This window comes from Myodes glareolus, chromosome X, assembly GCF_982192425.1.
Source record: "Myodes glareolus chromosome X, mMyoGla1.1, whole genome shotgun sequence".
Taxonomy (NCBI): Eukaryota; Metazoa; Chordata; class Mammalia; order Rodentia; family Cricetidae; genus Myodes; species Myodes glareolus.
In genome coordinates this window covers 27,549,404-27,574,361 of record NC_142053.1, presented here as the reverse complement: position 1 = coordinate 27,574,361, position 24,958 = coordinate 27,549,404, and the positions used below count along the sequence as shown (strand labels likewise).

The following is a 24,958-nucleotide window of genomic DNA, read 5'->3' as shown; positions in this document are numbered from 1 at the left end:
GCTGGGATTAAAGGCTGGCACCACTACCACACAGTTACATTTAGACGTGTCAGGCAGAGTAACACACACCTGTCGTCCCAGGAGGCTAAGGCACAAGGATTACAAATTAAAAGCCCAGCCTTGGCTACACAGAAAGACACCATCTCAAAAAAAAAAGTCAAAATCTAAAGGTATCTAAGACAGTGGAGGACAGCTCATGATTACGGCTGCAGAACACTAGAAAGCACTGGCCCAGGGAGCTAGTTGAGCAGGCGGAAGTGCCAGCAGAGGAAGCAGCATGACGACCCATCCCTGAACCGCACACAGGAGAAGCCAGGTGCAGGGCCTTCACCTGCCATTCCAGCACCCCTACTGAGAGATGGGAGGCTGAGACAAGGGAATTGCCTAGAAGCTCCTGGGCCAGCTAGCCTGGAGTGTACAGCTCAGCAGAAACAAAAAAGGCCCTCCCTTAACAAAGCAGGAGAGAAGCAACTCCTGAAAACTGTCCTCTGACCCCACCCCACGCAGGCACTGTGGTGCAAATGCCTGTATGCACGTGCATGGACAACACACACACTCCAATAAAATTAAATCTAAAATCTATTTATCTACGAAAAACTCCTAATATAATTGTTGGCAATCTTATTAAGCATGCTTAAGGGCATGTTGACGGACATGAGCGAATGTTAATAAGCTAAGGGTAAAGGAAGAGTTATTCAGGGGCGGGTGAGATGGCTCAGCATAACCACACGATAAAAAAAACTGAAATATTCATATATAGAAGTCAAAATACATACACCAGACTATTAACAGAGTTCCTTCTGAGCAAGGAGATGGTGACGCTTCAATCTTTTTCTTTTCAAATTTTTCTGTAATGACTATGCATTTTCAAGTAGTAAAGCAATAAAAGTTTAAAGAAAGATTGCTGACGATCAGGACAGGGGAAGACTCAACCTGGAGAATGGGTTTGACACGTCAAGCTTAGACACCAAATGCCAGCACTGGGGAGACAGCAAAGTGTATGAACACTTGCTAGGCAAGTAGGAGGACCTGGGCTTGGATTTCCCAGCACGATGTTAAAAAGCCAGGTGTGGCCGTGGGCACAGTGGGTGGGAACAGGGTGCAGAGACAGGAAGTCCAAAGAATGGCTAGTTCCAGTCAATGAGAGACCTGGATTCGAGGGAATTAAGGGGCAAGTTCCCTCTCGAACAGGGCACCAAAGTTCTCTGGTTTCCGCGTGGGTGCACAGAGATGAGGACACCCGTATACACATGCATCCACACGCACACCAAAAAGAGGAGGGAGATTCTATTGGTTGCTCCAGTGAGGGCTTAGTGAAGTGACCTCTCTGGTTTTATAACAAACTGAGTTGGTGTTTTGGACAAACCTTAGAGGAATGGGTCTCCCAGAATCCTTCCGAACAAGAGAAGCTACCGAAAAGAATAATGAGAAGGGATTTTTGTGATCAGGAGCCAAGGGTATAGCTCACCTCTCTCACTCTCAGCTCAGTAAGAGCTGAACTAAGGCCTAGAACTGGAAAGGCATGCTTAAGAAGCCAAAATTGAGGCCAGGTATATAAAACCCTAGCATTCAGGAAGCTGAGGTAGGAGCATCATGACTTAAAGTCTTGATAAACAAGCAAAGAAACACCCAAGCAGGGCTAGGAGTGTGGCCAACTGATAGAGTAATGCCTAGCCTGTACCAGGGTCCTGACTTCTGTCCCCAGCATCTAAGGGGGAAAGCCCACGTTGAAACAAACTTTATTCCACAGTGGAAGCCGTCACCTCCTTCCAGTTGCAGCTGTGAGTTTTGTCCCTATATTAAGTATGTTCCAAATCCCGCCCCCCCCACCCGCCCCGGGAAGAGGGAACAGAGGAACTGCTGAGTTTCTCAGTGTTGCCTAAAGGCAGGCATGACAACCATTCTGCTCAAAGGTAGTGGTGAGTGGCAGGGTGGAGGAGTCAACAGCTGCCGACCCTTGTCAGGCTTTCTCAACTCTGGAGAGCTCCTCTCCCGAAATCCCTTGATGCCAGTCAAAGGACCTGCCCAAATTCCCTTGCCTGAAGGGGTTATGACTGGTAATACCTAACAACCTTTTGCTGATCATAAGTAGCAAGCACCATTTAAACACCTACTAAGGGATACAGCAGGTTTCTGAAATGCCTCTGGTCCCGTCCAGGCACCAAGGACTAGAACTTGAAGTTTAACAAAAAGACAATCAGAACATGGCACATTAAACATGCATGTATGTGACCGTTGTCCAGTGTTCGCTGGCGGGATATTGTGCCGCCGCTCCTCCCAAAGCTCTCTAGAGAAATCCTCGTAATTATTCCTTTCCCTGATTTAAAATTGACCTTCATAAAAATGCTGAACTCACAGGAACATGCAGCCATGAAACAGGTCTCTCTTTCTCTGCCTGTTTCATTACACACTTAATAGACTCATGGAAGTACTAATCATGGCACGCTATATATAGCCAAGGCCCAAGCCTTCTGAATTTTTTGAACAGTGAGCAAAACTCAATGGTGTTATGAACATGCCAACAAGGGTGGAACTGTAAAAAAGAAAGAAAAACTAAACAGGAAATAGTGTATATTTGTTCAGCTTGGTAGGGCTTCCAAGGTCTGTCAAGACTTCCATAGGAGGAAAGCGTGACCCGCTGTGCTAATGACTCCAGCTTAGACTGAAACCCTGCCACTGTCTTGGGTTTAGGGCAGCAAGTGTAAATCCCACCTCAGCTGTCTCTCAATAAACACTTGGGGCTTACAGCAGAACTGAACCAGAAGTTGACAGCAGCTGCAACATGGTTTTCCTATCCCTGGCTAACAGTTCTATGAAGTAAAAAACAACAAAAAAACAAACCAAAACCAAAACGAAAGAAACACAGGAAGAGAAGGAATACATGAGCTGGCACGGATTATTTAGAGCTATTTATTTCTTAATTAATAAAGAACACTATCGAGAACCCTAGGAAAACCCTAAGACTGATTAGTAGCTTACACACACACACACAGCTGGAGCTAATGAAAATAAGTGAAGAATGGGTCATCTTTATTCCTTTATAACAATGAAGCACCTAACACCATGTCTTGCACAGAGTAAGGGCTCAATCGATGTTGATTTACATCACTAGAAACTGTTCTCCCAAGTCCGCAAATCTTAATACAAAACACATACTACAGAAATGAATAGATCGCACCCCCTGACATAAAAGTGAGGCCAGCTGACCAGGAAACTCTGGCCCCTGGCTGTAGCAACAAGAAGAGTCTTCCTCTGTTATAGAATTACTCCCCCCAGCTTTGTCAAGAACGGCAAAAACCACTGCACTTGTGCTGCACAAAAATTATTGGAGGCACATGTCCCTAATCCTAGTACTCAGGAAGCTGAAGCAGGACGACTACCACCAAGCACAAGGCCAGAGGTCCAGGCCAGCCTGGGCTACAGTCGGGAGACCCTGTCTCAAAACGGAAATTCTTTTTAAAGCCTAAAACCTGGGAAAGAATGCTAACTTTCTACTCTTGCGGGAAGCTGGTCAAATGCTGGTCAAATCCCAGCAGAGGTTGCTTGTGTCCCATTTATTCTCTTGCTACCATCTGTCCATCTTCCCTCTGCTTTCACATACTGTGGTCTGTGACCAGACACCGCTGCTCCGGGAAGATTTTCTTTCTTTACGATTTTAGAAAAGCCGTCCTTGTGCTAGGCTGTCTGGATCACTTGCTAATAAGCATCGGAGAAGACGGCCCGGTATAAATAAATGCTCTGCACACAGCTTGTGGTCCTCTCTAACTGGCTGTGATAAGTGAGGGTCTGATCTGACCTCAACAGGTTCTCGCTCCAAAATCCGAGTGAAATACACAATAAGCCAAATCCATTAAAACAACATTAAAGGTCTGGGTTTAGCTTCACCAAACAGCAGGATTAAACTTCAAGGGTCCAGCCACGATAAAGAGATTTCTTTAAAGTCACTTGGCTCTGCACAGTTGCAGCTATTAGAAATCCGATTTTTATCTCAAAGGTACATATTTTACCTTTGATCCTCCTCCAGAACTCCCACTAATGTCAACTTTCCCCACTGCTAGGATCAGGCCCCTTGCCTTGCTTTAATGTTGGTTTTATTGCTGATTCTACAAGATCAACATAAAAATTACAAGGGAAAGCTGCGAGGTTCCCTTCCCAGGATAAGTTGTGCTAACAAAAAAAGCCCTCTCTTAACTGGAGAGATTTAAACACAGCAAATGACACAAAATAATATAGGAGTGGAATGAGACAAAAGCCAGCAAATCTCCCGCAAAACGAAGTAACAAAACGCACGCTAATGAACCAGTCCCAGTTTATTTAAGGTTTTAGCCCTAGTCCAAAAAAAAAAAATGGCAATGAGGGTCTTTAAAATCGAAGGAGCAAGTGCCCTTTTACCACCCACGGCTTCCCTTCAGATTTTGATAATCTGAACAGGGCTGAGGGTGTGCTGGAAGGGTTCCCAGGGGGGTCAGAATGTGCTCCAATCCCCATCCCCCAGCCCTGCCCGCCGCCAAGACAACCCCAGTCCTCTGCGGTAGGCGTCTGGTTCTAGGTTCTTCATCCTAACACAGGCACACCCCACCTTTTCCCCATCCTCTTGCCTCCAAGCTCTCGCAAGTCTCAGGGACCATCCTCTCTCAGAAGCGATCGACCCAAAGCCCACTCAGGCGCAGAACCCCGTTGTTTCTAATCCCCTCCCTCAGTCTTAGGGCAGTACCCCTCAACATCCACCACCGCCCTCCCTCTCCCCAGTAGCAGAAGGAAGTCACTGTGCTTCCTCTGTCCACACCACCCGCCAGGGCTCGGGCGCCCCGGGCTTTTTGGGTGGGGTTGTGTGTGTGTGTGTGTGTGTGTGTGTGTGTGTGTGTGTGTGTGCTCAATGTGTATCCGCACTCGAGTGCGTCTGTGCTCATCGCATCCTTCCGCCTAGGCTGCCCCAGGTGCCCTCCCAAGAGGATCCAGATCTCCTCGTGTCCTCGCCCCCAGCTCTTTGTGCGGGGTCCGGGCGAGTGGGTGGTGCGCTCTGCAGCTCTTAGCCGCCCCCGCCCAGGGTGGGAACCCGTGCTCCATCCACAGCTGTCCGCGACCCGCTTTTCTCTCCAGCTTCTAGCCCGGCGCATGCTGATGGGACAGCCAGAGCGCTGTCCCCTGGAGCCGGGGACTCCCACCCAAAGGCAGCCAGTCGCCAGAGAGAAAACTTAACTAGAACAGAGAGAGAAAGAGAGCTCTTAGCGCACCGGGCTGCCGCCCAGGCGTCCATCCGGCCCGCCGTCCCCAGCGCGCGCGCGGGAAGCCACCGCGCCGCTCTCGGCACGAGCGCGTGTCGTCCCCCCCCCCACACACACACATACACACACAGACTCCCCGTCGCTCAGCCACTTACCAACACCACGGATCCCCGCACGGCCTCCGACACGCTCTGGCGGAGCTCGGCTGCCGTGCCGGGCTTGCTCAGCCTCTTGGTGAATTTGCGCACTTCGGCCATGGCAGCGGCGGCAGGCAGGTCTCGGCGGGCGCGCTCAGTGCCCCGGGCCCGGGCGGCCGCGGCCGCTGCTGCTGCCTGTGCCGCTGCTTGTGTTTACACGCCGGCCGGCCGGCCACATCTCAGCTCGCCGCCCCGCGCCCAGCTCCCGCGGCTCCTCCTCCCGCGCGCCGCTCCTCCCTCTTTCCCTCCTTTTCTCTCAAGCTTTTTGCTCGCTCGACCGCGGCTCCTTCTGCTCCTCCCGGGGCCCCGCCTGAGGAGCCACCAGCCTAAGAAAGAGGGTGTGTCTGCTGGAGGGGGAGGGAGTGCTGGAGGTGGGGGCGAGGGTCACGCGGGAAGAGGGGGGAAGTGGCAAGCACCCGGGCTCCGCCCGCAGCTGATGTTGCTGGTGCAGCCGCATCCGGGAGGCGAGATGAGGCTGCTTCTTTTTTTTGTGTATGGGGCGGGAGGGGGGTCAGAGGTGGGTGATGAAATGTCTCCAAGACTAGGGTGTGCCGTGCCCCAAGGCTCCTCTGCCTCCCTAAAGACTACAGGACCAGGGAATGGGTGGGAGAAGTCTCCCTTGCTCCCACCCAGCAAGCCCCTAGGTCCCAAGCGGCTAGAGGCTGGGAAACAACATGGAGCTGCATGCTGCCTATTGTGTATGCAGCCTGCTTGGGTCTCGCCTATGTCAAAGGAAGGAAGAGCAGGTTTGCTGCAGGACAGACTTGCCTGCGTCCCACACCCAACACACTTCATTCTCTTGCCCAGGCATCCGCCTCACAGGGCAACTCCAAGGAGGGAACAGGCTTCTGAAAATGTGACTTGCCCAGGCAGGGAGTGCTGGGGGGGGGTACCAGAGTCTGTGGCAGATTGAGTTCTGAAATGAGTCCCCCAGAAGTGGGTGGCCCTGGTGCTGGGAAGGCCATGGCCTTGGCTTTGGAGAACCTATCAATTTTCAGCTTTTACAGGTGTCCTGCAACCGCCTCGCCCTTGCCTTAGCTCCTCCAGCTTCTAAGAAATTGTTTTTCCAAAGAATCAAAGAACATCTGACTAGGTGTAAAGTGTGCATACTTAAAACACGAACGAGAAGAATCTTGGAGAGCTAGAGACCCTGCCAAGACTTAACTCTGAAATGAAAGGGCCCATTTCATTTTTTAAAAGTTTGAAAATGGCTCATCACCAGGGACCCAAGCTGTCCGTCTGAGAGGATTCTCACCAGTGCCCACATGGCACTGTCCACACTTCTAACTTCAAAGAGCACACAGTCACACCTACAGGAGGATTTTGTTATAGAAACAAAGGCAAAGGAATGAACTCCACGAACCCAGAAAAGACTTTGCAGAAAGCCTATTCAGCCCCTTTCACATTGGTCCTTATTGAAGCACAGATGAGGTCTCCTGCAGGACCTGGGATGTAGAAGTCCTCTAAAGGGACAGGCATGGTCACAAATGTTGACTTCATAGGGTGTGGTATGGTGTGTGTGTGTGTGTGTGTGTGTGTGTGTGTGTGTGTGTGTGAGAGAGAGAGAGAGAGAGAGAGAGAGAGAGAGAGAGAGATGTGGTAACTGTTGCTTGCAAGTGGATCCGCATAAATTCATGCTGTGGGTTTCATGAATGATGAACATTTTATGCCTGACTCCTGATTGGTGACCTCCACAATGCTCCAGCATTTTTCCTTGCTAAGAGAGCCCAGATTCGCTGCTTCAGGGACAAGGAAGAGGCACAAGATTTAAGAAAGAGAGGTTGCACTCTAGGTGCAGATGAATCATAATTGGCAGATACTGACCCATGTTAACCTCCTTCCTTTACTAGTAGGATGGCCTAGACTTCTACTCAGTTTGGAGCAACGGGGTGTACAACAGCAGACTGGGAGGACTGCTGGGGAAGTTCTCCCCTTTGATAGAAAGAGAAGGGGGTTCATTTCTCACCCCATAGGTTCAATTCTCAGATCATGCAGAGTCTAGTCCCCTCTGGGGCTGGAGAGACAGCTTAGAGGTTGAGAGCACTGGTTGCTCTTGCAGAGAACATGGACTCAGTTCCCAGCAGCTCACCACTCCAGTTCCAGGGCGTCCACTGCTCCTAAACTCTTTGGCCACCATGCACACATGTGGCATACACATACACATTCGGGCCAAACGCACCCATGCTGTTGCTAAAAGTCCTTCCCTGGGCAAGATGTAAAAACACTGAACCCTCCCGCTAAGGTCCCGATGGCAATCAAAGGTGCAGTTCCACCAAAGTTCACCTGGAGAACTAAAAAGTTGATTAGGCTTTTTTACAAAACAAGAGATGAGGTGTTCTGGCAAGAGCGTGGGTGACCTGGAAGCAGTCACACCGAAGGGTGACTTCCAGTGTCCCCTTACAGTGTCCCCTTACATCCAGCTTACAGTGTCCCTGCCGCAGCAGTGTAGACAGATCCCCCTTGCCATACTCATCCTTCCCAATCCACATCCTCTAGTCCTTCCCAGAGCCCCTGAGGTCATGTGCAATTAGGACAGAACTGGCTGGGAGGAATCACTGGACACTTCAGTGAGGGGCCTATGACCTTCCACTTTGTTTCTATCAAAGGGGTCTTCCTTCCAAGAGTCACAGTCAACACGCCCAGTTTTGATGATATTTGGAGAACAGGCCCTGCTGAACTCCTGAAGACAGCAACAGTTAAGCTTGATGGATAGTCATGGACAAAAAACATAAAAGACTGACAGACAGACAGAGCCCTCTGCCCCTCATTCTCCTCTAGAGCAGTATAATTTTGTGTGTGAAAAGTCAGCCTTGGACAGCTGTATTGTAACCAAGAGGGAAGTCCAAGACAGCCTTAAAGAAGCGAAGCCAGAATTCAGCAGTGGTGAGCTATGAAATCTACTTTCATACCACATAGCTCTGAATTCCTTTTTATGGAGGGAAAATAAATCCTTGAGTCAATCAGTGTCCCTTCCCCTCTCTCTGCCAGGCTGCCTTGACACTCTCCAGGTAGCTACAACTTGCCTTGAACTCACACCTGGTAGATGCAGGGCTGGGGTTCACACCTAGGGCTTTATGCATGCTCGATGAGTGATAGCCCCAGCCCTTTGTGTTACTTTTATGTAGTCAAGTAGTCTGTTAGCTTTAGCCAAAAGCATCCTTAGGACCGAAGACTCTTTGCAGCTGCAAAAGGTACACAGCAACGAACAGGACAGATACCGTCTTTCTTCTCATGGAGCTGGCTTTCCGCTATAAACAATGAGCATGTTTACTTCAGGAATATAAATTCCATACAGAGATTTAAAGCAATATGCTTCAGAGTCATTGGAGTTAGGCGCCTAGTGTAGACGGTTTGGTCTAGCACGGCCTCTTTGAACTGAATCCCAGGGAGGTGGGCCCTGCAAGTAGAGCGAGAATGCAGGGAATATCCTGAAGATGGAGGGAGACTTAATGTATTCGAAGATTAGATTTTTTTAAAGGCCCAGGAGGCTGAAGGACTGAAGTGAGACGAATGGTTAAGAGGTGGAGGCAGAGAAGTAGCAGTTTCTACAGAGCCTTGTGAGCCATGGGAAGCATATGTCATGCTGATGGTGCACAAACACCATCTGGCCATTGTGCAGTCTCCCTGCTCATTCATGAGGGTGTAGGCTTTACATCTTCTGCCTTGGGACTTCTGTTTTCATTCCTTACACATCGAGAGTGGAGCTATCCGCTGAGAGCACGCTGAATTCATGGCACTGTCCAATTCCTTCATGGGAAGAATTGAAGTCTCTTGAGAGTGTTGTTTGTGAGGCGAGGCAGGCTGCGATAAAGAGCTCAGTCCAGGTTTTTTTCTCTTAGGAGGGATCCCACCTCTGGAGCACTTCTGAAAAAGGGGTCGTTAGAGCTGGACATTGAAGAATGAGTGGATGTGGACAGGACTTCACTAGCTCACGTGATAAAAAAGAAATTGTAGTGGCACCTCTCCAGCCTCCAAGAGGGCATTTTGTTTGGCGAGTTCGTGTCTACATTTGTTAACTAGCTTTGGTGTTTCTTACAAATTTACCTGTCACATTAACTCTGTCGTATGGTGGTGCATGCCTGCAATCGCAGAACTCAGACGGCTGAGGCAGGAGGATTGAGTTCGAAGTTTGTAGCTGCATAGCAGTTTGAGATTAGCCAGGACGCATAAAAGGAGTCAGTCTCAGAAGAGGGAGGAGGAGGTGGTGGTGTGGAGGGGAAAGAGGCTGAAAAAACTATTTGCTTATGGAAAATAATCCATGCATATACTTATGTCCTTATATGTGAATTAAGAGGCTGGGAAGGACCAATGAGCCTTTACATTTTATTATCAAACTGAGACTTCAAGTGTGTGCACCTCCACCCAGCTAGCTTTATGTTTAAGTATATCTTCATTTAATTACATTATAAATTCCATTCCTTCTTCAAATGAGCCACATTTCACATGCTCAACAGCCAAATGCAGGGCACGCTTAGAAGAGCATAAAAGCTATTCAGGACAAAATTGTGTGGGCCTTTTCCAATGAAAACCCAGTGATTGTTATGTGAATGAGAAAAATAAAACAGCATAAGCAATCATAATGCTGTGTCTACCTCTTGAGCATTTTTGAGGCCTTTATAACAACCGAATGGTCATTCTGGTAAGCCAAATATTCTCTACAACACATTCATGTCTATATCTCTTTCTTTTTCATTTTTTAGATTTATGTATTTATTTAATACATATAAGCATTCTGTCTGAATGTATGTGTATGCACCATGTGCATGACTGAGGCCTGCAGACGGCAGAGGAGGGCATTGAATCCCGTGGAACTGGGATTATGAAGGTTTTGAGCTGCCACGTGGGTGCTGGAATTTGGACCTGGGTCCCCCTCAAGAGCAAAAAGTGTTCTTAATCACTGAGGTCCATATATCTTTCACTCCTCAGAACAATTGTGAGAAGTGGGGAAATTTGAGGTCATTTACCCTCATTTTATAGATGAAGAGACCAAGGAAGATAAATCACACAGTAGTTGACTTTTGAGGTCTTTTGCAGATATACCATATAGTGTCCAGAAACCCAACTGTTCCAGAAAACAATTCCATTATACTTTAGACATTGTGAACTCATCATTACTAATTTATACTGAGGTGTCAGACTGGATGTAATAATATATGTACTATATGAAGATGTATATGTAAAGCCCCATTACAATCATATAGCATTCGTTTAAAGTAATAGGAAGCTTACTAAGTATCTACTATTGGATGTTTGTATTGTTTGGTATAATGGGCGATTTTTTTTTTCAGAAAAAGTTACAAATGTTTTAATGCTTTCAAAATTCACGTTCTTCAAAGGGTATAGTAAAGATACACTCCAGTGGGCTATAGTTACCCCAACACTCGGAGGTTGTGGCTGGAGAACTGCCCTCAGTTACACAGCAAGACTCTGTCTGAAAGCAATGAATAATCTTTATGAGCAAAATGGAAGAAGGCATTCAAGGTATTCCCTTGGCCTCTTCATGAATTTACACTGACACATACCCCTGTCCTATCTTCTCTCTCTCTCTCTCTCTCTCTCTCTCTCTCTGTTTCTCTGTCTGTCTCTCTGTCTCTCTCTGTCTCTGTCTCTCTCTCTCTTTCACATACACACACACACACACACACACACACACACACACCCCAAAACATAAAAAAATAAAGGTAGTCTCTACACATAGTACTTTGTAGATTTAAAGATGAACTTTTCTCTTCCAGGAATTCAGTAATAGGTCTAAGAAAATGTCAATGTGTGTTTCTTATGTGTTTCAAATGTTCCAGAAAGCATTGGGGATTGCTTTTTCCAAAGTACAGGTAAACTCCTAAATGACAGCTCAAGCCACAGAGGGCAAGCCAGTTAGCAGCACTTCTCTGTGGCTTCTGCTTCAGTTCGTCCTTCCAGCTTCCTGCCCTACCTGAGCTCCTGCCCTGACTTCCCTCAATGATGGACTGTGACGTGGAACTGTTAGTAAAACAGACCCCTTTCCTTCCAAAACTGCTTTTAGTTGTGATGCCTTTCACAGCCATGGAAGACAAATCAGAGCACTGACCCTGGGGCAGAGCTGACCAGAGCAAGGAGGGCTTCCAGGGACCTTTTTGGGAACAATTGCGTTGTTCCCTGATAGTTCCAGGAACTAGGATCAGAGCAAGAAGAGGACAGGGGCTGGGCAGTGGTGGTGCATGCCTTTAATCCTAGCTCTTAGAAAGTGGAGGCAAGAGAATCTCTGTGAGTTCGAGGCCAGCCTGGTCTACAAAGTGAGTTTTGGGACAGGCCCCAAAACTACATACAGAAACCCTGTCTCAAAAAACAAAACAAAACAAAAAAAAGAAGACAGAGAAGGCAAATTTGTAGACCTTGGAACAGATCTTAGACATCATATGGCGACTAGTTGGCAGGACAAAGTGCATTTTTTGTACAGAAGCCAAAGCTAGGTTTCATTTAGATCTAGGAACATGAACCACTCAGAAGGTGGGACCCCCTTATAAGCCAACAGACAAGGATAAAAAGCTAGCTTGACTCTCACTAGGTATAGAACCATTATTAATGAAGACCAAAACTGATACCCCAGAGAAGCCCTAGAGATAAGTACCCCCACAGACTGCAAGGTTACACCATAAGCAATGGAGGGACTAAGAGTTTACTGAAGCTCTACGCTGCACCAGGCAGTATGATAACTTCTGTTGTCCGGCCACTCTAGAGACCAAGCACAGACACAACCCACATGGTTGCGGCCTACTGAGGCTGCTGCTAATCAACAGGAATAGAGCAATGTCGTTGGTAAGCAGGAGTGGCTAAGCTCGCTCTGTGCTGGGTCACAGCTTGCTCCTCCAGCCGCTACTAGACTACAAGGACTTGGCTCGCATGGTCATAGAAACTTAATCAGATAAAATACCCTAGCTCACACTAAGCATCTCAGGATTAACTGTGGCAAATTATGTCTCCCAAAGATATCGGCAACAATACCTCCCACCACGTGGGCTCTTCTGAAAATGCATTTGTGGCATTTCTCCTTTCTAGGCAAAATCGATTGTAAAATCTGCTAGGCTTAAGGTCATAATTTATTTTTCAAATTTCATGACAATAGTAAGAGAGCATTAAGTCAAATGCACAGATCTTGTGAGCGAGGAGCCCCATGGGACGGCACAGGTGGCAACACCTGTAACCCCCATTACAGAGGGAAGGGTCTGTGTTATCTGTTTGAGTCTTGGTGGCCTTGTGACTAAGTCTGAGTCGACACAGATAACTTCTGATACCAGAACAGAAAAAGAGAGCTAGTACCTGTGTGCTCTTTGGGATACCTTTGATGGAGCCCTCGGCTGCCACATAAACAGCCTAGCTAACCATCCTGAGTCTACCATGCAGGGCGTGAAACTACCCACGAGGAGAGCCCTCGTGAGTACATGAGGTGAAGTCAATGCATGTTCAGCTTTGGCAACTGTCCAGGTCCAGCTCCAATCACCAGCTCACCCCTCCCTCACACCACACCACACCACACGCAGCCTGCTGGGACAGAACGGGTCTGAGAACTTGGTCTTTCAACTCAGCATAGCTGTGCCAGCAATCTATGAAGCGGTCTTGTTTTGGTGCTTTTGTTCTGCTATTTTTCTATTTATTTTATTATGTATACAATATTCTGTCTGCATGCATGCCTGTAGTCTAGAAGCGGGCACCAGACCTCATTATAGATAGTTGTGAGCCACCATGTGATTGCTGGGAACTGAACTCAGGACCGTTGGAAGAGCAGGCAATGCTCTTACTTAACCCCTGAGCCATCTCTCCAGCCCTTGTTCTGTTACTTTGTTTGCAGTATTCGTATATATGTCTCATGGTAGTTTTTCTTTGGTTTGTATATTACTCAGGCTTTGGGACTGTTTGTCCACTGTAAGATGCTTAAGACAATACACACTTGGGTTTCAAGACACAGGGAAGTCAGTCTTGAATGGACTGCGAGCACCTCCGTGCGAGCTAACTTCCATAGTGCCAAAAGGTGCTTTGTGGGATGCTAGGGGCAGGGACATCAATGATCTCACCCAGGGCTACAATATCACAGTGCCAACCTGCCAAGTCAGATATGCTTACTGGTAAAAAGTAGTGGCAAAGCTCTTTATGGAGGCAACCAGTTTCTCTCTTGACTCTCTATAAGGCTCACTCCAGAGGAGGGATTTCATGTCTGGTGTTGGAAACCCAGTCAAAAGCCCGCAAGGGAGATCACAGGCACTAGAGGAAGCTACTAATGCTATTTTGCTAAGTAGTCATGTCTTCAAACCTCCTTCCCAATATTTATGTTTCTAGCCATAGACCTGTGCTGCTCTCACCTTTGCTCAGGAAGGCTCTTTCTGCAGCGGGCAGCAGTTAATACAGGGGCCCAGAACTGCTCAGACTGCTAAGAAGTGACTGAGCGCTCAGCCCTAAATGGGACAGTTGCATCAACCCCTCCCCTAAGGCGGAGGGAATATTGAGGAAGAGAGGGCTGGAACAACTTAAGAGGCAGAGGACGGGGAAGGCTGTTTTGAAATACTGTCTTCTGGACACCTCAAGGTTGTACTTAAGAATGCCACAACAGCCAGGGTTTCCTGAACAAGATCAAGCTAGCCAGAATTCCAGCATGGATCAGGCAGGGCCTCCCAAAGCCTTACCCTTACGTGAGGAACAATTGGCAACTGAGAGAAGGTCTCTTTTCTTTGGAAGCGTGGCCACTGGTAGGTTGTCCTGTGTTTCAGTGGATGGACTTACGCCGCCCACGTACCTGAGGGAAGCACCAGCTCAACTCCATGGGTTTTTATGTTTTAAAAAAGAAGGGGGAGGGCCAGGAGAGATGGCTCAGTGGTTAAGAGCACTGACTGCTCTCCCAGAGGACCTGGGTTCAATAATCAGCACCCACATGGAGGCTCCCAACTGTCTGTGACTCCTGGCCTCCACAGACACAAGGCACACACGTGATAGGCAGACATGTATTGAAGCAAAACTTAGACACATAAAATATTAAAAATAAAAAACAATTAAAGAAGGGGTCATATGACATCGGGAAGGGGACATGTTGGGAGGTAACTCTGGAAGGAATGAGAGTGGAAAGCGGATATGATCAAACTTCATTCTGAACCTGGAGGAACTTCTTTAAGTATTGCATTGAAAAAGCCAAAGGTGTGGGGCTGGAGATACACCACAGTGGTTAAAAGCAGGTATTGCTCTTGCAGAGGACCCAGGTTTGGTTCCAGATGGTGGCTCACAAGCATCTGCAACTCCATTTCCAGGGCATCTGAGGCCTCTTCTGAACTCAGGGGTCATCAGGCATGGATGTAGCATGTGTATGTGCCTGCAAACAAAACACTTAAGCATATAAAATAAACAAATCTTGTAAAAGGCACGTGTTGTTGAAGCCAGATAATAGATATATGAGAAGTAATTCAACTCCCTTTCCTCTGTCAGTTTTGTTTATGAGACAGGGGCTCACTTTGCAGCCCAGGCAGGTCTTAAAGTCCCAGAAATCCTTCTGCTGCAGCCTGCTGAGTGCCAGGATTGCAGGTGGATGTGCCCATGGTCAGTCACATAAGTTAATGCCCACAAACTTTTCTCAGCTACTGAGACCTATGTCATCCTTTGGGCCTTTCTGTACTCATCTTCCACAGGTTCTGTCTGAGCCGTCAAGAAACCCTGGCTGCTCTACTTCCAAAGCGGAAGAGCAGTTCTCACACAGCCGCTAATGCTAGGCCCAGAACTCTATTATCTCTTCTGAGATGGCCGTGTCTCCCGATGAAAATACCAGCCACCCCAAGGGCCTCTGTGCTTGCAGCCCTAGCCTCTTTGGAGTGGCCACAAAACAAGAACCAAATGCAAGTCATATCAGAAACCACCATGATTCTTTTCTCACTAGGCAAAACCCCAGACCCTTTGGATGGCTCTGTACCCTCACCTCCTGTGACCTCTGTGTCCTCCTGCCCCAGTAATCTCCTCTTGGCCAAATTGCGTCAGGCCTGCTGGCTTCCTTGCTCTTTCTTCAGCTAGTGGAGCAATGAATGCTCTAGCCTCAGGCCTTTACATTGATTGCCCCTTTGGTCTGGAATGCTGTCACCCCACCCCATCCCCCCACCCCCCACCTCCCACCCCCACCCCCACTCCCCCCACAGCTGCAAGGCTCTCTCTCGTCCCTCACCTGTACTCAAATGTGCTCTCTCAGGCAGGCTTTCCCTGAACACCTGTTTAAAATGACAACCCGTTCCCTCCCCTGAGGCTTACTATTTTTTCCATCTAACCTGTTCTCTCCACTCCTCACAGCACATACTATTTAAATGTTTTGCAAACTGATTTTCCCCCTGCATAGTGTAAGCTCTGGGTTAGCAGGACCTTTCGTCTGCTTCATCAAGGCGGCTATAGCACCTGGTACAGTATTGACACATGGTTGGTGCCCCATGCATACGTGTCAGATGACATGGGGGACTGAAAATGCCTACCCAGCATGATTATTCATAATGTTCAGAAAATGTGTGCTGAGAAGATGCAAAAATCTCTCTCTGCTGCCATTTGTAAACATTTCTTCTTGTCTATCATATTTTATTAAAAAAATCTGAAAACACAAGATGGTGGAAGTTAATGCGTTTTTAAATAAAAAATATTGTTCAATATTTTACATATGTTCCTTTATGTATTTTGATGTCTCAGGAAACTTATAAAGCCGGTGAATCAAACTGTAATCGTTTTGAAGAACAATTCATTTCTCAATAAACCATTTTTTCCAGCTTGCTGGTTTACTATAATTGAAATGAGCATTATATCTTGAGTTCCTGGTGTTATTCTAACTGTACATATTAATTTCAAGGCTGTCCCTTGCCAAGTGTGGCAGCTCCTGCATGGAGGCTGAAGTAGGAAGATCCTAAGTTCTAGGCAAACTTGATATAAGAAGGGAGTGGTAGGCCAGCCTGGACTACACTGTAAGTCCCTGTCTCTGACTGTCAGAACAATTGGCTGGTGAGGCCTGGCAGGACGACTCCTTGGCTAAGAGTGCATGCCTGCGAGGCTGACGACGCAAGTTCATTTTCTGGGACTCACATGTTGGAAGGAGAGAGCTGACTCCTACAAGTTGTCGTCCTCTGCCCTCCACCTCATTCAGCTTCAAAGAAATAAATAGGCAGAAAAATTGGTAATAAAGCAAATGAGTTTCCCTTGACGTTGGGGGAGTAGCTTAATCATAGAGTGTTTGAGTTCCACCCTAGCCGAAGTGGGGGGGGGGGTGAAGAAGACTGGAGAGCCGGCTTTGGGGTTAAAATTGTTTACTGCCTTTGCACCTAGGTTTGGTTCCCAGCACTGGGGGGGGGGGGGGGGCGCATGGAGATCTGATGTCTCTTCTAACTTTGTAGCTCTGCACACACTGGGAGTACATGCATATACCACTCACAAACATACATAAAGATAAAAAATTAAATTACTATTTTAAGGGAAGAGGTGAGGGAGTGTCCCTTGGCTACATAGCTATGAGAATTGTTGTTAAGTTTGTTATTCTGGGACAATCCCTCTGTCTCCTTCCTTATTCTTCCCTCTGCTGCCTGTTCCCTCTAGCCCAGGGGACTTCATTTAACAACACGTTCTTCTGGTTGGTGCCGGCCTCGCTCCAGGTGTGGTCTTTCCATTAGTAGTTAGAGCGCCATTTTCAAGTTTTCCCTGTCGAAGGACCTGTTTCTTTGGATATGATTCCCTGTGGCTATTGACTTCAGTTTCCTATTTCTCTTGAAATGACTGGCCATGCCTCGGAGTAGATGCTTTTTCCCCTTCTAGTCCTCTTTGCAGTACCTCTAATAATAGCTTTCCAAGACTAACTCTCTCTAGCATGCAAACATAGGGCCTTAGGGCATCCCAAATGCAAAACATCTACATGGACATATACCATCATGCATATGTCACAGTCATGTATATGTATGCATTTCTTCACTGTGAGAGACTTTGGAAGGCATATTAATTAGTATTGTGAGTAATGAAAACATATTCCACAATGTGTGTGTGTGTGTGTGTGTGTATAAGCATATATACAATTCATGTAGTTTACACATGTGTATATTCTTGTACATAGCCTATACTTCCCAGAACTATAATATTTTTATACTTTTACTAATATATCCATATTCAAAAGCAATATATAGCAATGCCTGCTCTTCATTGCCCACCTTCTCAAATGAATGGTTCACCACATCCCCCTGCTGTCACATGCCCTGGAGCATTCTGGCACCTGGCCTGTTGGAACTGTTAATCAGCAACCTTTCCTTGGTCCTCATTGTCTGAGCTCATCGCTGTTCCTCCTCCTCTCCTTCTGGAATCTCTCGTCTGTTAAATGCCTCTCTGGCCTGGCCCTTGGGACACATGAGACACTGGCGCTCAGGGGAATGAGCTGATTTGTCATTCCGTCTTTGCAAGGTGGTTTCCTGCCCCGACCCCCGGCATGACACACCTTGGCGTGCATCTCAGCTCTGTTATTTCTTGACGCTTATCTTGTTTGACTTCCAGCTCAGCCTCCTTCATGAAGCCAGCTTCCGAGCTTCTCTCTGTGTCACTGACATCAGCACCAGATATACAACCTGAGTCAGCCCTGACTCCCTTCCTGACTTCACACCCACATTCCATCAATCATCTCCTCTTGTTGATTCTTTTTTTAAAAAAAAATGTTTTGAATTTATGAACTATTTCAAACATGAAGGATGGAATAAACCTGTTACAGCACCACTCAGCTTTCATAACAAGCATTTTCAATCCATGTGCAGACCTCACCATGCCTTCCTTAATTACCTTCTCTTCGCCAATGTTTTGGAAGTAATTTCTAGCTTCTTTTTCTTTTCTCCTTTTTCTTCTTTTTATCTTCCCCTCCCTCCTTCCCATCCATCCTTCCTTTCTTCCTTCCTTCTTTCCTTCCTTCCTTCCTTCCTTCCTCCCTTCTCTCTTCCCTTAGTTCCTTCCTTTCTTTATTTTGAAGAGACACCTCAGCCCAAATTGGCCCCAAACTTGAGTTTTCTCCTGTTTCAACCTTCTGAGTGCTGGCTTATGCCACATTGCCTGGCTCAGAAGAAACCACTATCTAATGTCTGTGCATATATTTTCCAAGCAAAATTTTATATTTTAACTGTATATGCATTTATCCATATAGCACATGTAGTATTGCTTTGTGCATTTTTTTAAAAAAAATTAAGAATTTATTTAATGCGTGTAAGTGTTCTACTTGTAGTTTAGCATAATGATTTGTTTGGGCAGTAGAAAAAAATGGCCTTGTGCATGCTGTGCCAGAGCTCTCCCACTGAACTATGCCTACCTTTCATAAGGAGTCTGAGTTTCTACCATTTCATATAATGTGCTCTTCCTTATTCTGGGGAGAGAGAAAGAAATGCCTATTCATCACAGACAAGGCTCTAATGACAGAACAAAGAAACAATTTTATTCTAAGGGTAATTTGGTGAATCAGTGAATTTATTGGGGTTACTTATTGGGGTTATACTCATTACTCAAATATAACTGCCCAACCCGCAGGCAGCTCCAGCAGAACCCAGAGCCTCAGGTCCTGGAAGTGACTGCTTACTGCTTTTTATAACCTTGGGGAAGGGCCTTGGGAATCATATAGCTCTCTAAGCTTCTTACATCTCCCAAGTTTCATAAGCATCCTGTCTTATGAGCTTCTAGTCCTCTCTCCTAGGGGGGGAGATGTTTCATTCCAGAGGAAATATCTTAATCAATTAATTAATACATCTACATCTAGTTTGTTCTGTTGAACTTAACTTCATTCTAGTTACCTTTCTGTCGGTGTGATAAGCAACTCAAGCAAAAGTAACTCAGGGGAGGAAAGTTTATTTCAGCTTATAGGTCACAGTCCATCCCTGAGAGAAGTCAGGCCAGGAACTCAGACAGGTATTTGAAGTAGAAACCATGGAGGAATGCTGTTTGCTGGCTCATCCCAGCTCCTGTTTACCTAGCTTCCTTATATAGCCCAGGGCCACCTTCCCAGGGAATGGTGGCTGCCCGCAGTGGACTAGGTCCTCCCACAGCAATTAGCAAACAGCATTCATCCAGCCAAACGTGCCAACTGGCCTATCTGATCTATGCAATTTCCCTCCCAGTGACTCGAGGCTGTGTCAAATTGACAGTCAAAGATACCTAGGCCATTTAGACTCCTCCACACATGCACTCTCTCTAGAACTCTAATTATTTGTGCACGTATCTGAGAGTCTCTCTGGGTTTGTATAATGTAGCCCTTCCTCATCTTTCTCATCTACTGTCAAATTGTTCCTTGACATGGCAGTATACCACGTCATTTTTCAAACTTTCCATTTCCAATTTCTCCCCATCCTCATTCTCCTGAGTTCTATCACCAGACATCTAGAAGTCGTTTTAAAATATCCAAGTGTTTAGTTAACCTGGGGTGTATGTGCGTGCACAGCGCACGCTCATGTTCCCTTATCAATCTCCTCTGAAAACCGATTGTTCTGACACCATATTATAATCTACCATTTCATGTTTGTGTGTGTGTGTGTGTGTGCATGTGTGTTCACATGTGTGTGTTCACATGTGTGTAGGTGTATGTGGAAACCTAGAGGACAATATTGGCTGTCATTCTTCAAGTATTGCGCTACTCCCGTTGAGACAGTGTCTTTTCCTCCTGGTAAATCTCCAAGTAGGCTAGTTTGAGTTCTAGCAATTCCCTCAGTGCCAGGATTCCCAGAGTGTGCCATATGGCTTTTCCCCACATGGGTTCCGAGACTCTCGAACTGAGGTTTCCATGAGGTACATGCTTTCCTAGCTGAGCCATTTTCCCAGTTCTAAAGAATCCATCCTGCCTTCTCTTCTCATTGAAGTCACCTCTGCCATATGGCAAGTTTCCACCTTGGGGTAGGTCTGTCCTGGCTTCTCTGATCTACCCCTATGCCAATGCCACTGTGTCTTCATTGGTATACCTTTATAATAAAGAAAGCATCCTCTTGTTGTCTTGAAAATGGTTTGGAATTGACACTTTTTCTCTTACATATTTGTTGGAAGATCAATTTACCAAATTTTACAAAAGCTTTGTAGAAATTTTAGTCCGATTATGGGAGTTCATATGCCAGTTGGAAGGGAGGTTGTCTTTTTACTATGCTGCTCCTTCTATCACTGAACATCCTGTACTTGGATGTTTGTTTTTTTTCTTTTTAGAATTATCATATTATAATAATACATACCACAAATGTTTTATAAATCTTTTAAAGCTTATAATTTAATAATGTATGTCCTACTGTGAATATAATCTTTTTCAATTATTTGGTAACTTACTATAGGTACATAGAATCTTACTGAATTTTTTAAATAGCAAGCAATTGTGTATGTGTGCGCATGTGTATGTGCATATGTGCATGCATGTGTGTGTGTGTGTGTGCATGCATGTGTGTGTGTGTGCGTGTGTGTGTGTGTAAGCTGGAGGACAAATTTTTAGGACTGATTTGCTTTTGCTACCATTTGGGTCCCCGACATTGACCTTCATTTATTTTGCTTGGTGGCAGGCACTTCTAAGCCTTATCGCTGGTCTGTCTCCTGCATTTTTAGCATTTACCGTAAGCCAGCCAAAACTGGTTGAAGAATGGATGTCAGGACCAAGAAGGAAGAAGTGAGGAAAACTCTCAGACATGGGGCTCAAAAAATGGTTGGGGTGTGTAAAACTGAAATTGTCTAGGACTTAGACCCTAGGGAAACAGTGGAGACTAATGGGAGTTAGCCGGGAGAAGTGAGGGGGCGGGGAATTATGGGAGAGATATGCTCAATACATACTTGTAACAAGATATCCTTATGTACCACAAGACATGCACAATGAATATATATGATAAAACTAAGATTGGAAGTTCTCTCTGCGAGAGCAGATAGACTTCTTTCCTCCTGCCTATGGCATTTATACAGTCGCATGTCTATTTAGAGTTACTGTACAACACAGCTTCTTGACCTGCGAGTTGTGAACCATTTGGGGTCACACATGTGGAAGGTGTTGCTGCAAAGGAAAATTGCCAACGGTAAAGGTTTCTAAGATGCAATGACTGAAGATTTTATTCAGGAGCAGACAATGAATCCAAGATGGTTTGGGCCGCACTCAGCCAGGTCACACCTCACACCTAGCGATTTCATTGCAGCCTAGGTTCTGAACATAAGACCCATGCAGTTTGCGCTGTGACTGCTGTCAAGACGCGAATCACCAGCGAACACAGTTTGGAATGTCTTGGTTTGGATGTGAGACTATTGTATGCTGTGGACTAAAGCAGATGACATTTTACTGTGCACATAAGGTTTTCTGCTCTTAAAGAAACATCATAGTTTTATTAGAGAAAACAAAGACTTTCAATATTTTCCTACCACCATCCCTCATTATGTTGAAGTCAAACCAGCATGTCTTTATATTGCATTGTGTTAGAGTATTTAATTTTAAACTTTGCTGTTTAAGTTACTGACTTGAATCTCATAAAAATATCATCATTAATTTTGGCTTGGTTTTAGGATAGAATCTTCAATAATTTCTGAATGCTCCTAAACATACTTCAGCACTGGCGATTATAAAATCAAACTATCATAAATTTCTGAGAAACATTCCCACAGAATCAAATGTTCAGCCAAGATTTAATTATTTATGTAAAAATAAACAATTACATTTATCTCAGTATGTAAATCTTTATCTTTTTTCTTTAATAAGTGGTCAAATTATATATATACCATATATGTACATATACATACCTATATATGCACATATATATTATATTCCAAAATTGTTTTAAGATAAACTTCTTTACAATTTATTATCAGTTAACATTTGGGCTTGCATAAACATTTCTAAGGCACAAATTGATTGCAAGCTCAAAAAATTGAAAGAGCCCTGGCATAGAGTATCCAATGATAGAGAAAAGAAATTTCTAATCCCTTTTATTAGACATATGAACCTCAGCAGCAATTATGGCTACTGTTCTCATCTAGTCCCACAATTCCCTACTGAAACAAGTAGCCTTAATGGTAGCTACTGATTGGTCAAAGATGGGCACTTAATTTATGCAATCAATTCATACACCAATTGACAGTGACAGGATCGGTCTCTGCCCAACATGAGTGTTGACAAATTAACTTGATCAATAGTTTCTCTTTCTGGAATCAAATACTTTTACTACCAGAATAACAGAGACAACATAAAATGAGGCACAGCAGTTCCTTGTTGATAGGGAACCAAATTAAAAATTTATAGTTTGGGGCTGGAGAGATGGCTCAGTGGTTAAGAACACTGACTGTTCTTCCAGAGGTCCTGAGTTCAATTCCCAGCAACCACATGGTGGCTCACAACCATCTGTAATGAGATCTGGCGCCCTCTTCTGGCATGCGGGCATACATGGAGGTAGAATGTTGTATACATAATAAGTAAATAAACCTTAAAAAATTATAGTTTGTTCAGATGAGAATGTGTCAAGATGAGTGGTCCTTAAATCTTTTGTCTGAAGATAGGTTGAAAATTACCTTATGGTGAGCAAATAGTATATATTCCTTTAATTTTTTCATTTGAGGCAGAGTTTGGTTACATATCATGGCCTGACTTGTAACTATGTGGTCTAGGATAGCCTCAGTGCTTGCTGCCTCGGTTTCCCCAACCTTGGGATTATAATTACATGCCATTACATCTAGTGAGAAAACAATTTTTATACCTCCAAACATATTTAAATAGGACTTAAAATTTGGCATATGGAGTGTGATGGCTAGTTATACGTCAACTTTACATAAGTTAAAATCATTTGGAAAGAAGGAACCTCGACTGAGAAAATGCCCCACTTGATTGGCCTGAAGGCAAGCCTGTAGCGCATTTTCTTAATTAGTGATTGAGGGGGGAGTGTCTTGAGGTTTCTGTTGCTGGAAAGAGACACCAGGTCTGTGGCAACTCTTAAAAAGGAAAACATTTAATGGCGTGGCTTACAGTTTCAGGGGCTTTGTCCATTATCATCATGGTGGAACACGGCAGCCTGCAGGCAGACATGGTGCTGGGGTTGGGAGTCCTCCATATTGATTGTTGAATGTGGACTGAGACACTGGGTGTGGCTTGACCCCAACAAAGCCACATCTCCTAACAGCGCCACTTCCTGTGGGGAACTTTTTTCCAAACCACAACAGGGAGGGTTCTGCTCACTGTGGGTGTTGCTATCCCTTGGCCAGTGGTGCTAGGTTGTATAAGAAAGCCAGCTGAGCAAGGCAGTAAGCAGTGCTCCTCCCTGGCCTCTGCAGCAGCTCCTGCCTCCAGGTTCCTGCCCTGTTTGGGTTCCTGTCCTGAATGCCTTCAGGGATGAACAGCAATGTTTATGGTGTTTCACCAGCAATAGTAATCCTAACCAAGACAATCAGAATGTGTATACCTCTTTAAAACAATGTAATAAGTTCCTCCTTCCCTTAAAGGTCAGATTATCACACTTCGACTGTTTCTACGCAAATTTATTGCTCATATACGGGGATGCTAGTGTCAGAGAGTCAATCTGACCTGAACTGATTTTACTTGCATGCACACGAAGTCAAACGGTGTCCTCTGGGTGTACTTTTAGGGAGAATCTCCTATTTGCCCTCTTATGCCTCTGCCCAAACAGGCACAGAGATGATTAAAGTGATATGCATTATGGGAAGGGACGTGTGTGGTGACCAAAGTCTTACATAATCCAAGTCTATTAACCAGACTAGAAAACCACCACGCTACAGCCTTTAGCATCCAAGTTCCTCCCTCTGAACTCAAGCAAAAGGATCACAAGCAATAATCAGAGAACTGGGCCCCTTCAGTATCTCCACTCCTAGGCTGGCTTCACTTGCTTCTCTCTCACAGCAGGTCTTACCCGTTAGAATCTTTTCAATCTCCACTTCGCTTTGCTGGGGCAGAACCTAGCGACTTTGCAATCTGTGTGCGTTTTTATTCCATTCTTTAATAAGAGCCCAGAAACACTCAATTCAGACCCTGACTACCAACCAGGAAGGCCATTTGATAACCAAAAAATACAACTTGATCATCGTTTGGGTTACTTAAGTATCAGGTGTGATTCTCCAGTGTGGACAGAGAAGGTTTGTTGCTGTTAATTGTTTGTGTGTTTATTTGATCAGTCTCAAGCCCAGGGTGGCTTTGAACATGATACCGTTCTGTTTCAGCTTTCTGTATATGGAGATCACAGGCAAGCCCTGCTACACATGTCCTGAAAAGAGAGCACATTTTACTTTCTTGACTTATAAACCCAAGGGTGTAGAGTGAGATTCCTGTTATTATTGTCACATGCTGTTTTAAAGTCACACACTGAAATACTAAAAGAAGGAAATGAGAGAAGTCCGGGCTGTCAGATAACGGAAGAGGAAAAGCGGCTACACCAAGAAATATTTTGAGAAAAGAAATCCTTTGGGTTGTTCAGTGAATCCTATCAGGATAATTGGTTAACAGTTTAGAAAAAAAAATATTTTTCTTTATCATCTTTCTCCACATACATTAAGCAGGGAAAAAAATCAAATATAAAAAACTAGAAAAATATTGATGAATATCAGATG

General features: G+C 45.4%; 1 protein-coding gene across 2 annotated transcripts in view; it reads right to left on the bottom strand.

Annotated features, from left to right (window-relative positions):
* Dock11 (dedicator of cytokinesis 11) overlaps window positions 1–5,562 on the bottom strand; it is a 186,737-nt gene extending 181,175 nt beyond the window's left edge. The window contains exon 1 of one of the 2 annotated variants that reach the window (XM_087903042.1): window positions 5,381–5,562. In XM_087903042.1, coding sequence (XP_087759168.1) covers window positions 5,381–5,482 — 102 coding nt within the window. In that variant the 5' untranslated portion in view covers window positions 5,483–5,562. The remainder of the gene's footprint in view (window positions 1–5,380) is intronic. The other variant, XM_087903043.1, reaches the window with a different exon arrangement.
* Between the last annotated feature and the right edge of the window lie 19,396 nt (window positions 5,563–24,958).